Source organism: Atta colombica, unplaced genomic scaffold (assembly GCF_001594045.1).
Source record: "Atta colombica isolate Treedump-2 unplaced genomic scaffold, Acol1.0 scaffold33, whole genome shotgun sequence".
Taxonomy (NCBI): Eukaryota; Metazoa; Arthropoda; class Insecta; order Hymenoptera; family Formicidae; genus Atta; species Atta colombica.
In genome coordinates this window covers 284,937-296,722 of record NW_017259437.1, presented here as the reverse complement: position 1 = coordinate 296,722, position 11,786 = coordinate 284,937, and the positions used below count along the sequence as shown (strand labels likewise).

General features: G+C 30.0%; 1 protein-coding gene and 2 long non-coding RNA genes across 8 annotated transcripts; 2 read left to right on the top strand and 1 right to left on the bottom strand.

Annotated features, from left to right (window-relative positions):
• Nucleotides 1–1,544: 1,544 nt before the first annotated feature.
• On the top strand, nucleotides 1,545–3,199 carry LOC108690537. Its single transcript, XR_001931894.1, has 4 exons — nucleotides 1,545–2,089; nucleotides 2,192–2,253; nucleotides 2,339–2,429; nucleotides 2,530–3,199. It is a non-coding gene; the product is annotated as an uncharacterized LOC108690537 (long non-coding RNA).
• A 292-nt stretch (nucleotides 3,200–3,491) lies between these two features.
• On the bottom strand, nucleotides 3,492–5,206 carry LOC108690493. 3 transcript variants are annotated; one of them, XR_001931891.1, is made up of 6 exons: nucleotides 5,172–5,206; nucleotides 4,960–5,088; nucleotides 4,625–4,863; nucleotides 3,953–4,176; nucleotides 3,789–3,882; nucleotides 3,492–3,720 (listed from the first exon to the last, which is right to left on the bottom strand). It is a non-coding gene; the product is annotated as an uncharacterized LOC108690493 (long non-coding RNA). The 3 variants fall into 3 exon arrangements; XR_001931889.1 differs by having other exon boundaries at nucleotides 4,001–4,176; XR_001931890.1 differs by lacking the exon at nucleotides 3,953–4,176.
• On the top strand, nucleotides 5,206–11,431 carry LOC108690492 (RING finger protein 157). 4 transcript variants are annotated; one of them, XM_018197802.1, is made up of 10 exons: nucleotides 5,206–5,412; nucleotides 5,997–6,115; nucleotides 6,221–6,339; nucleotides 6,494–6,759; nucleotides 7,061–7,202; nucleotides 8,687–8,890; nucleotides 9,515–9,757; nucleotides 10,402–10,562; nucleotides 10,679–10,943; nucleotides 11,197–11,431. In XM_018197802.1, exons 2-10 carry the CDS (start codon nucleotides 6,028–6,030, stop codon nucleotides 11,371–11,373), a joined length of 1,665 nt encoding a protein of 554 aa, XP_018053291.1. In that variant the 5' UTR covers nucleotides 5,206–5,412; nucleotides 5,997–6,027; the 3' UTR covers nucleotides 11,374–11,431. The 4 variants fall into 4 exon arrangements, with proteins under 4 accessions (XP_018053291.1, XP_018053290.1, XP_018053289.1 ...); XM_018197801.1 differs by lacking the exon at nucleotides 5,206–5,412 and adding an exon at nucleotides 5,529–5,564; XM_018197800.1 differs by lacking the exon at nucleotides 5,206–5,412 and having other exon boundaries at nucleotides 5,758–6,115.
• Nucleotides 11,432–11,786: the final 355 nt, after the last annotated feature.

The window sequence follows — 11,786 nt, the reverse complement described above, 5'->3', positions numbered from 1 at the left end:
ACCACGGATAAAAAAAGAATTAATCAATCGCAATGGTCATGTGATCAAATTATTCAAATGTGATTTGTTTTTTTCTCTGTCCGAAATCTCGGACAAATTTTTAATTATGGACATCGGGCTAACAACACCGAGTGTAAGGCCGGATTCATGCCGATGAAAAAACGAAAAACGGAAAAGCGGAATCTAATCAGGGTTATTATTTACCGAATGTTAAACAAGGATAAATGCATGCGTATCATGCGTGAAACGGAATGCAGCCCAGGGTCAATCATGTAACTTTCCCAACTGTGAAAATGTGAAATTATTCACATGAACTTTTTAGCCAAGGACCATGATGGCGGAAGGCGGAAATCTAGGGAATGAAATCTAGGAATTGATAAATATATTTCGGAACTAATATGTCTTATCCTCCGACAATTTATCTCAAGGCAGATTAATAATTGAAGAAGTAATATCGCATTGACGGAAGAGAGGTTATATATAAATATGTAACTATTATAATAATATATTACAAAAACTATTATTACGTGTATATATATATATATATATATACATATATACACACATCATACATACATACATACAATTAATGATTTTAAAATGACTAAAAATGTTAAATGTTTTGTCAAATAATTATTTATTTCTAGCAATTATTATAATACATTATATAATAAAATACTTTAAATTTAGCAATTTTAATCAACTCTCGTTTTTTCTATCTATTTTAGTCCTAATTCGGGATTGGGTTTTAAATAATTTAATAACATTTCTTTTTCACAGTCACGTTCATTATTTTTCTTTCTGTTGTTATAAATTATATGGATTGCTCAATCATCCATACAATATTGCATATGTAATCGCTATACATGAAAAAGTTTCACGTGAAATCTCGATGAGCGAAAAATGAAAAGTGAAAAATGAAATGTGGAAAGTTTCACAATGTGAAAATACATACCTGACTCCCTGAACTCGCGGAAAAACAGAAGCAGACAAGTGAAATTTACTACTACTGCGAGTTCCGATTGGCTTCCGCTTTTCCGTTAAAGTGTGAATTCGGTCTAATTGCACACTGAATGTGATGAGTGATATCCAATGAAAGCTCTGCTTTTTCTCACGTAATGATGCAAAGGAGAGTTCTTATTGAATATCGCTAATAGGCATTGGATGCATTCAGAAGTGACGACCGCTCATTGAGCAAAAAAGGAATTAATCTATAATATTATTAATACGTTTATTTATTATAATTCGTAACGTAAAATAATTTTATCTACAGATAATCTTTAATATCATTTTTCTTACTTATTTATTACTGTTTATTATTTGTCTAATGCCGTGTTTAGATCATAAGGTTATGTAGTGCTCAGCGAGCGATGGAGCGACTTAAAATTACTCCATCACTCACTGAGCGCTACATAATTTTAAGATAAGAACTCATGGACGCGTCATTTGACGCGCGCGTCACGCGTCATTGAGGAAATAATTAGATTATAGTAACTTGTAGCACTGTTGCGTCTGACGCGTTTACAGTTGAATTCCAACTTCAAATGCGTCATCGCGTTTGATAACGTTTTGACAACTTTTGACAACGTTTTCTAGTAGCTTCTAGCATTATTATAACTATTTTGACTGTTTGCTTAGAGATACCGCGATTATCGCGCATTGATGCGTTGCATTAAAAGTAAAGTAATGTTAATAAATAAAGTATCATCTAGTCATCATTGATGGTTTCAATCGCCAAATATCAAAAATATCTAGTAGAATGTGCAAGTATTATAAATGTTCAATATGCATACTATGACGTAATATCCGACGCATATCCGACGTAAGCAAATGCTTGCAGTATTAGCCATTCTTTTAATGAAAATAAGGCAAAAAAAAAGGAAAAGTCAAAAGAAACGTGTTGTGGATTAATTCTCTAATCCAAAAACGAAATGAATATGGTTTTTATCATGCGTTATTCCCAATTTCAAAACTATTTTCGCATGTCAGCTATGCCACTTGAGGCTTTATAGAAATTGTAGGGCCGCATTTGCAGAGACTGTATATTGTACGCTATAAGTCAAGCTGAACGACTAACTTTAACTTTGAGGTAATATGTTTATAAATCTTGTACATGTAATTATGAAAAATATATAATTAGTTAACGTTTCAAAAATAATGTGAAATAATTTTGTGTTTATATTTTGGATAGATATCTTGCATCAGGAAATTCAATGACCTATGAGTTTTCAATATTTAATAGATTTAAATACTGTAAGTGAAATCATCAGTACAATGTGTAGAGTTATTTGAGATTAACTGATACTCGCTAATTCTTCCGCCTATTATTGATGAACAGGAATGAAAACGCATCGCTCAGCATTTTTAATGATTTGTGGGATTTTCCACACTGTATTGGGACAATTGATGGGAAACACGTTACAATTCAGGTACACTATATATTTATCTTTAATGCACTGCTGTAATCTATTCGAGTATGGCCTTATTTTAATTAAACACAATTATATCTTTCATTTCCAAACAATGCAGGATTAAATTTTTATAAAAACAGCCACACTATTGTTTTATTTGCGATGCGCATTACAATTTTCTCTTCGTGAATATTGGTGTGTGGATATGATCGGCGCAGCGATGGAGGCGTATTTAAAGAGAGCGTCTTTGGAAAAATATGAAGCAAGCACAATGAAAGTTCCCAAAGAATGTATTTCTGCTGGAGAACCATTGCTGCTATATTATCTTGTTGGAAATGATTAAACGTTTCCGTTTAAGCCATACTTGCTCCGGCCAAACCCACGATGGGGCAAAAAGACATTGAATGCAGATCAACATGTTTATAATTATCGATTAAGTGCCAGAAGGATCATCGAAAACGTCTTCGGAATTCTAGCAAGTCAATGAAGGATCTACAAAAAGTCAATTATTGACCAATTTGCCAGCGTAGACACAGCCATGATTAAAAGTACAATTTGCTTGCATAACTGGCTTCGTAAAGACTCCAAAAATGACTTTTATGTAACATCAAACCTATTGAATAAAGAAACAGCAGATAGTGTGCACCAGGTTCATGGAGAACAATAATATAGAAAATAGATGTGCTTTTACAGATGTGTCCAATTGTGGCACACATAATAGTACTCGAGAAGCTATCAGAATTAAAGAATTTTTCTGCCAATATTTCAACAATGCTGTACCATGACAGTGAGACCAATAATTAAGTTATAAGTTATTATTAAATAATATAAAATATTAATCTTTATACATTATTGCTGATAACTTCATATTAATATTACTAATAACTTCGTATTAATTATTACTAATAACTTTTTGTTTAAAAACGATCATTTTATGTGTTAAAAAAACATTCCCCCAAATAAAACATTTGTAAAATTTCTAAAAGTTTTTTATTTCTTCATATTATAAAATATTTTATTATAAAATACATAAAAAAAATAACAATAATATATTTTCTTTATATTCTTATTACTCAGCCTTATTTAATTCTTTATATAATATTTTATGTATTTTCAACATTAATTGTCTCCTGCGAAATCTTGGAAATTGACGAAGTTGAAGGAAATCATCATTCCGAAATGCTCTTCTTCATTCGTTACCGATTATTGATAGCAAAGAAATTGTCGGCGGCGGCTCGTGTAATGCCTTATTTGTAGGATAATACTATCTTGGTTTGAGTTTCTGTTTATCCTTTGCTTTTTGCTATTTCTGAAAATAATATACATATTGATATATGTATATACAAATTAAAATGATGGACATAAAATACAACATACTAGGGATATCATCTTCACATCTTGTACAGATTCTTCCTCTTTTTCTTCTTCGTCTTTGATATTTACGTTGTTATTACAGACTGGCGATACAGTTCTGAAATAACAGTAATAATTATTAATATGTTACTTTATAATTAATAGTAGTTCAAATACTTTCGCAATACTTTTAACATATTTTCTGAAAATTAAAAAAATTTTTTTCTTGTATTCACTCTCTTCTTAATAATGTGTCATGCAAAAAATTTAATGACTCATAGAAATGCCATTTATTTTTCTTCGACTGATTTGCTGCCCCCATTTCACAGCTTCTCCGCTGAAATAATCCGCATAAAAAAATGATCATGGAGATTTTTCCATTTTCTTTTGCATTCTTCACTAGAGTATACTTCTAAAATAAAATCATGTTTTTTTTTAATTTTTATAATTCTAATAATTATACATGCTGTATATATTTTCAATAATCTTGTATACTCGAGCTACGTCTGTGTACTACATGAGAAAATTGAGAGCTTTAATTATACATTGATTACGTTTACACCGCGCTTAGTCTGTGACCTATACGATAGGTATCTTTGTTTAACTTACAGACCATCTATTGGACAAACAAGGACATCTATTGAATAGGCCGCTAAATGCATTGTATAAACATAGCCATAAATAGTATGAATGGTGGGAATTTGAAAGAAATGGCTTAGAAGAAGTAGCCTGCGATATTAAGAGAATTATATAAAAATTTTCTTGTTATCACATAAGTAATTTATTTAAGCAATTTCTTCCAAATTTTCACCACTATTCATGTAACTCATTTAAAAATTGAATATCTTGGTAGCGTATACCTTTTGTTGCTTTGCTTCTTGCTACAGCTTATCCATTGTTCTTCTATCTCGCGATCACAACATTCTGATTCCACAAAGATTCCCTTAAATATACCTCTGCAATCAGAATTTCATCTATTGCTTTCTGATGTCATCTTGTAGACTTTTCGACAGGAAACTGTGGGTTCTCAACGATATTAATATTTTCCCCATTTACTTTGCTTCGACATACAATGTCTCCACAATATGATATATATATTCTGTACAATATGATATATATATTTAATAATATACAATATGATATATATATTTAATAACATGTAATATTTATTCACAAAATAATTAAATTTACTTACTGCATTGAGCATAAAAATAGAGAAATTTTCGTTAAAAATTGCTTTTGCATATCCTATTACACAAGAATGGCTCTCTATTACTTCCAATCTGCTCACGATTTCTTCACATAAACCGCATATGAATATTCTCTACAAAAAATTTCAAGTGATAATAATAATATTTCTAAAGTATGAAGTGTGAAAATATTCAAGATCTTGAAAATACAAATAACCTCTATTTTAGTCAGCATACATATGCATATAATTCATTTCGCAATATGTATATCAATTTCTTTTTACTTTTATTTTACTTTATATTTTCTTTTTATTGATCTGAATCTCGTCTAAGCTGTCAATCTCCATTTCAGCACTATAATTGCACGAAACTGCATCAAACGCTCCCAGTTCCAAACGTCTATAACGCGTGACACACGCGTCAAGTGACACGCCCATGAATACTTACCGGGTCATACTGTAAGTGCGTCAAACGCGATAGTGTTATAAATTACTATAATCTAGTTATTTCTCTAATGACGCGTGACGCGCCTGTTAAATAACGCGCCCATAAGTTCTTATCTTTACGACCTAAATGCGGCATTAGAGAAATAATAAACAGTAATAAATAAGTAAGAAAAATGATATTAAAGATCTAGTAGACAAAGTTATTCTACGTTACGAATTATAATAAATAAACATATTAATAATAGATAAATCTCTTTTTTACTCAGTGAGCAAAAAAGAGATTTATCTATTATTAATATGTTTATTTATTATAATGAGCGGTCGTCGCTTCTGGATGCACCCATTTAGTTACAAAAGTGTACACTATAGAAAACAGATCTATATTTGCTGCTGCGATATCTTACTGTTCTTTTTATTTTTTATCAATAACAACAAATCGACAGAATCGAATTAATTCTACTGTACGCAAATTGTGACGACTCTGTAGTAGATTCTAGACAACTTTCGAGTTTATAGTCACAAATTTTTCACGAATACATGCACACACGCTTCTACTTTTTGTTACGAACGAGAATACTACATTTGCCATTTGATAGTGTGTTGTATATGCTGTGATTGCTAAACAAAATGGGATCGTTGACCAGTAGACAGAACGCTGGCGTCGAGGAGGTTGATATTACTTCGAACCACGCATATAAATATCCTCCAAGATCTGGTACTTGATTTACTTCAAATTGCAAAACCTTATACGTTACATTCATAAAATATGCATAATCTTCCTTCAGTCACTTCATTAATTACGCGAATTATTCTCGAATAGGATCCTACTTTGGCAGTCATTTTATAATGGGTGGCGAACGATTTGACACACCTCAGCCTGAAGCATATCTCTTCGGAGAGAATGCAGATTTAAATTTCTTAGGCAGCCGACCAACTCCTGTATGAACATGAGTAATATAAAGTTTTTTCTGTATATTAGCAAAATGTATACAAAGAATCTATTTAAATATAACTGTATATTGTATATCTTTGCAGATATATCTTTTATTTTCTGTTAATTATATTTCATCCTCAGTTTTCGTATCTCTTACAGTTTCCGTATCCTCCACCACAAGCCAATGATCCTACAAAGACTTTGAAGAGCTTAGTTAATATACGCAAGGAATCTCTGAGGTTGGTTCGTAATATGGATCAGACATCGACGTCTTCGCATTATCACAGTGTCAAACATTATGGAGATAGTGACATTGACAAGAAACCTAATCGTTTTAATATTGAATTTGTGTTCGACTGCGATGTAAGATGTGCAATAACAATTTATTACTTTTGTACAGAAGAAGTTTCAACAAAGGGAGTTGCGTATGTATATATATTATATGTTAAATTTATTCTACAATTAATACTAATAACAGTGAGTGCTCATTCAACTATTGAGTTCATTCAATGTGTCCATTGGCTATGTTCAATAGAGAAAACTGATCAGTGAATATTCAGTGATTCTTTACTATGATTGACCATTGAGTACAATTTGGTTTGTGTGAGCACTTAGAAAGTGGTCTGTAGTATTGAATGCATTCATTAAGCATTCACAAATCTGTTTTGTCTGTTAAATGTGCCTATTGCTGTACAGAAAAACAATGATTATTTTTATCAAATTCAGATATATACCACGAGATCCATCCATAAATTCTGAAACATATCATTATAAAAAAGGAGCAAACCAATTATTCTCACAAACATCACACATATTCGATCCAACGTTGTATACTGAAGAAGATCTGATGTACAATGCTGATAGAGAAGTATTTGAATCATATATATATATATAATACCTCTGCAAGAAAATTATACAAATCAAAAATATGAAATTGAGGGGACAGAAAAGAAAAAAAAATGGTGAAAAAAAAGTGATATATGTTTATCTGAAATCAAATTAAAAAAAAGTGAAAATAGGAAAAATGATAAATCAAAATAGAGATAATTTTTTAAGGGTCTAACATAATACCATAACAAAATTAATATTTATATTATTTTAGATTTAAAATTTGAAATAAATAATTTTGATTAGTTTTACTTATATTTAGTTAACTTATGTTTAATATTGCCATAAATAATTAAGTTTAAATGAATATTTTAAACTTTTAAAAATTTTGATTTGTATCATTTTTACTAATTGAAAAAACTGATGAGTTTAGAACATATTCTTCATATAATACGAAATTTGAAAAATTTTTCTTGTATCACTTTTTTTATGAGAATATATAGAGGAAAGCTCTATATGAGATAGGCGCTTAATATGAGATAGTGGCATTTTAATATGAGAGTGGCTGAAATTAATAAACGCTATTTATTGGTTCCACCATGAATTTATTGCTCTTGGATTGAAAACTATTTAATAGAAAATTTATTATTAAATTATGCCTGTAGTCATTGTAAAATAAGATTTTAGAATTTGAATGTCTTAAAGTTTCATTGAGATGAGTTTTTAAATCTTGTTTATTATTTAATAAAATAAATATTTGGCAATAAATTCTTCATGTAGATAGAGTAAGGTTGTATTAATAGAAAAATACAGTATATTGAATTGTTTAATTACAGAAGTTAGATTTGAATAATCGTAAAATTATAAGAAATATATGAAAATTGTAATATGAGATCCCAGAGTATTTCTAACATGAAACCCATGCTCCTATGTCATAGTAAAAATCGTTGCTGAAGTATAAATGTTATTGTACAATAATAAAAAAGAATCGGAATAAATGTCGAGTGTCTATTTCTGCGATGCTTGATTTCAATTATTTGATTTCTGGTAATCTTCTATAATCTAGCGCATGTTTATTTTTCGCGCACGCTAGCTGTATTTGTTTGTATTTTAGAAACATTTATTATAAAAAATTTTATTATAGAAGGTTTATAGAAAGGCTTATAGAAAGTTTTTATTATAGAAAGTTTTTTAATTGTAACACTGATATACTGATATATTTTTACTATTGATTTCTCGGGGCATTTCATATTAGGAGCATAATTTTTTGATTTTTTCCGATTTGCTCACTTTTTATATTTCTTTAATTTAAAAAAAAAATAGAATTTGAATTAAATTTTATATAACGTTATCTTAAAGCTTATTAAATTCCCTTTAAACCTATCATTTTTTAAAATTCTACCTATAGATTCTAGCATTCTAGCATTTATCCAAAATGAACTCGATATCTCGTAATAGGGGGTTCCTCTACATGTAAAATGATATTATTTTTAAGGTTGATATTTTTAAGATCTTTTTTTATAGATTATCCCGATAGCTATACATTGTGTAGCAGAAGAAGGATCGGACGATCTGAAACAATCTCATACAACCATAGCCGTGGTTGAAAAACATTCTGATGGAACATATGTATTAAAAGCACTTAAACAAAAGCTTTATGTAGATGGTCTCTGCTATTTGGTACAGGAAATATATGGAATTGAAAATAAAAATACTGAAAACTCAAAAGTACGAAAATCTACGATAATATTTGAAGAAATAGATCATTTAAATAAGTATATACACGCGTTTTTTACTTCCAGATAAACTTATAAGTAGGGCTATTACTTTTGACTGATTTTGAAGATTCGAAGCTTTGAAATTTAAAGTTAACTTTAAGTTAAGTTTTGAAACTTTGAAAAATATATTCGTGCAAATGACGAATTTTTTCGAGGAAATGTTAAAAATATATAAATAAAGAATTAATTAACATATATATTGAAAAAAAATGTGAATTTTTCTTTTATTCTTAAAAAAATTTGAAAGTATTGTAACTTGAAATATAACATAATAATTAATCTCGATACACATATTTTAGATGTTCCTAAATGAATATTTAGTGTAAATTTAGACATGCTAATATTTAAAGAATATCATTTCTTATTTTCACATGCTTATGAAGTAAGAAAGAATAAATATTTTTTATATTATTTGTTTTTTCTTATCTCACATATAAAAATATTTTACGATTGAAATATTTATTCCAATATTTCAGTTTAATCTTGTTTGCAAACAAATTTAAAATACTTTGACTGTAAATTTCACATAAAGTCAAGAAAAAAATTCAGAAATTAATCGTTCTTTTTTTTATAGCAACAAGGCAGTGATGAGGACACCGAAGACAACGGTTCTGAATGCGTTATTTGCATGAGCGAGGTACGTGACACGTTAATTTTACCATGCAGACACTTGTGTCTGTGCAACTCTTGCGCTGATTCATTAAGATATCAAGCAAACAACTGTCCGATATGTCGCGCACCATTCAGGGCACTCTTACAAATTAAAGCTCTTCAAAAGGCGACCGGCACAATTATATCCAATCCATCATTACCGGAGGTAAGATAACTAGATAGCTTTTATATTTTATTATTTTTTATAAAGAGGGTGATTCAAATATGAATTTTTTGTGTGAAATCAAATGATAAACATATTTACTCTGATTGAAAGGTGGAGTTGTCTACTCACGGCCTACATAATTGTGGTTCCGTGATAATGGTCTTTGTAGTTGTTTTTACTATGTCCGAATAAACAGTATCAAATGTCATGGCGCAACATGTGAAATAAATTCATGCGTTAATCTAGTTTTTTGCGAATAAAAATGTTGAAGCCGTCGCTATTTACAAATTTTGTACAAATTGCGTACAGGAAAAGAGATACTATCAAAATATAAAATATATTGCGCTATACAGCGCAATGATACTCGGTACTATTTGTTCGAATATTATAACAACTGCGGAACAATTACGTGAGGCAACTATTTAGAGTGTAAATAGACACTTCTATTTATCATTCACAATCAATGTAAATATATCTACTAACATTAGTACCACTTTTGTAGTCGTTACATATACAAAAAAATCGTTCATATTTGAATCTGTATCTTTGAATGTATTTTGTAAGTTTCTAAGTAAACTCAATTCCTGTGTCTTTGTTATTGTCACTAGCATTTTATCTGATATATCTTGAAATTATTATTCCAGGGAAGCTGCGAAAATATCCCATCGGGTTACGAAGCGGTATCTTTGATAGAAGCTTTAAATGGACCTTATATTTTACGAACTGCCATCATTGCGCCAGAATCACCAGATACTCCCGACACAGATACAGCAAGTGCCATTCAAGCCGCGGAAACTCTAAATCGGTTCGTATCGATATCATGTATATTTATAATAATTATGAAACGTTAAGAATTAAAATTAAACATTCAAGTAATCATTATTACGTAAAACTATATGGAAAATATGTGCGCATTTGTAGCTCTGCTGAACGTACCCCAGTCTTGAAACACATATCCACCAAAGAAACTGATATGTCGGCCAGATCTAGTACTACTTGTCCGACTCCCGAATTCCGTATGTCCGTATTATTAGCTAGAGATGAGCACTCGGGTTCTCAAAAGGAGCTGCATAACAAATCTCCAGCTATGCGAACCAAATCGATACATTCACGCGATAAATCTGGTTTAAGAACGCGCGATACACTGAGATTGGTTAACGAGAAACAACCAACTTCCTTATATGAGGTATGCTACTTTTATACATTAAAAAATGTAACTGATCAATAATTTAGACTGGATAAGTCTCATTGGTGACCCTACATGGTCAATAATACTGACAGTATTATTAACCATGTAGAATCAATAAGAAATCTCCCTTTTTTTTCATGATAGTGATTTCAAAAATTTGATTTAATTCGGCTCAACTTAGCAACTAATTTTTATTTGCATAGAATAACATAAAGATTGCTTTATTAGAGATATAAATTTATGAACACAGGGACAAGGACAAGATGAAGACAGTGAAGCAGAGAAGTTATCACCATTGTTAGATGCTGCGACAAATACTGAAGCTTTAGATGTACATTCCCATAGAATATGCGATATTGACATTGATGATGAGATTCAAAATACAGGAAACGAAAATGACGCAGACATTACTTGTCACTCACATTAGAAAGTAGCCGGGAATTTATTTTTACATGATATTCTTATTTTGTCAAATATTTATAAAATGTTTTATTTCATGTAAATTTTAAGACAGTTTATTTATTCAAAGGGTTTGAACTAGAATCTAAATTTCTCGCAATTTTTGAAATATAATGCATTAAAATTATGCATCGATTCACCCAGCATGAATACTTTTCATTTAAGTAATTTTTAACGAGGAAAGAAAATGAGAGAATAATAGAGAACAAAAAGAGAAAAATATAAGTTAGCTCAAAATACCATAAGTGCAATACGATAAATGAAAAGCAGGTAATTTGTGAATATGAATACAGAGGTATAAGTTGGTTTATATAATTTTAATTATATTGTAGATATTTCTGTAAACACACACACACGCGCACACACACAAACAAAAGCGTA

What these genes read in the sequence shown, in the direction of transcription:
- LOC108690492 (XM_018197802.1), top strand. Translation starts at nt 6,028, where the DNA reads ATGGGATCGTTGACCAGTAGACAGAACGCTGGCGTCGAGGAGGTTGAT. An exon ending in AAAATACTGAAAACTCAAAA is followed by an intron (nt 8,891 to 9,514) that starts GTACGAAAATCT and finishes TTTTTTTTATAG; the next exon opens with CAACAAGGCAGTGATGAGGA. An exon ending in AACCAACTTCCTTATATGAG is followed by an intron (nt 10,944 to 11,196) that starts GTATGCTACTTT and finishes TTATGAACACAG; the next exon opens with GGACAAGGACAAGATGAAGA.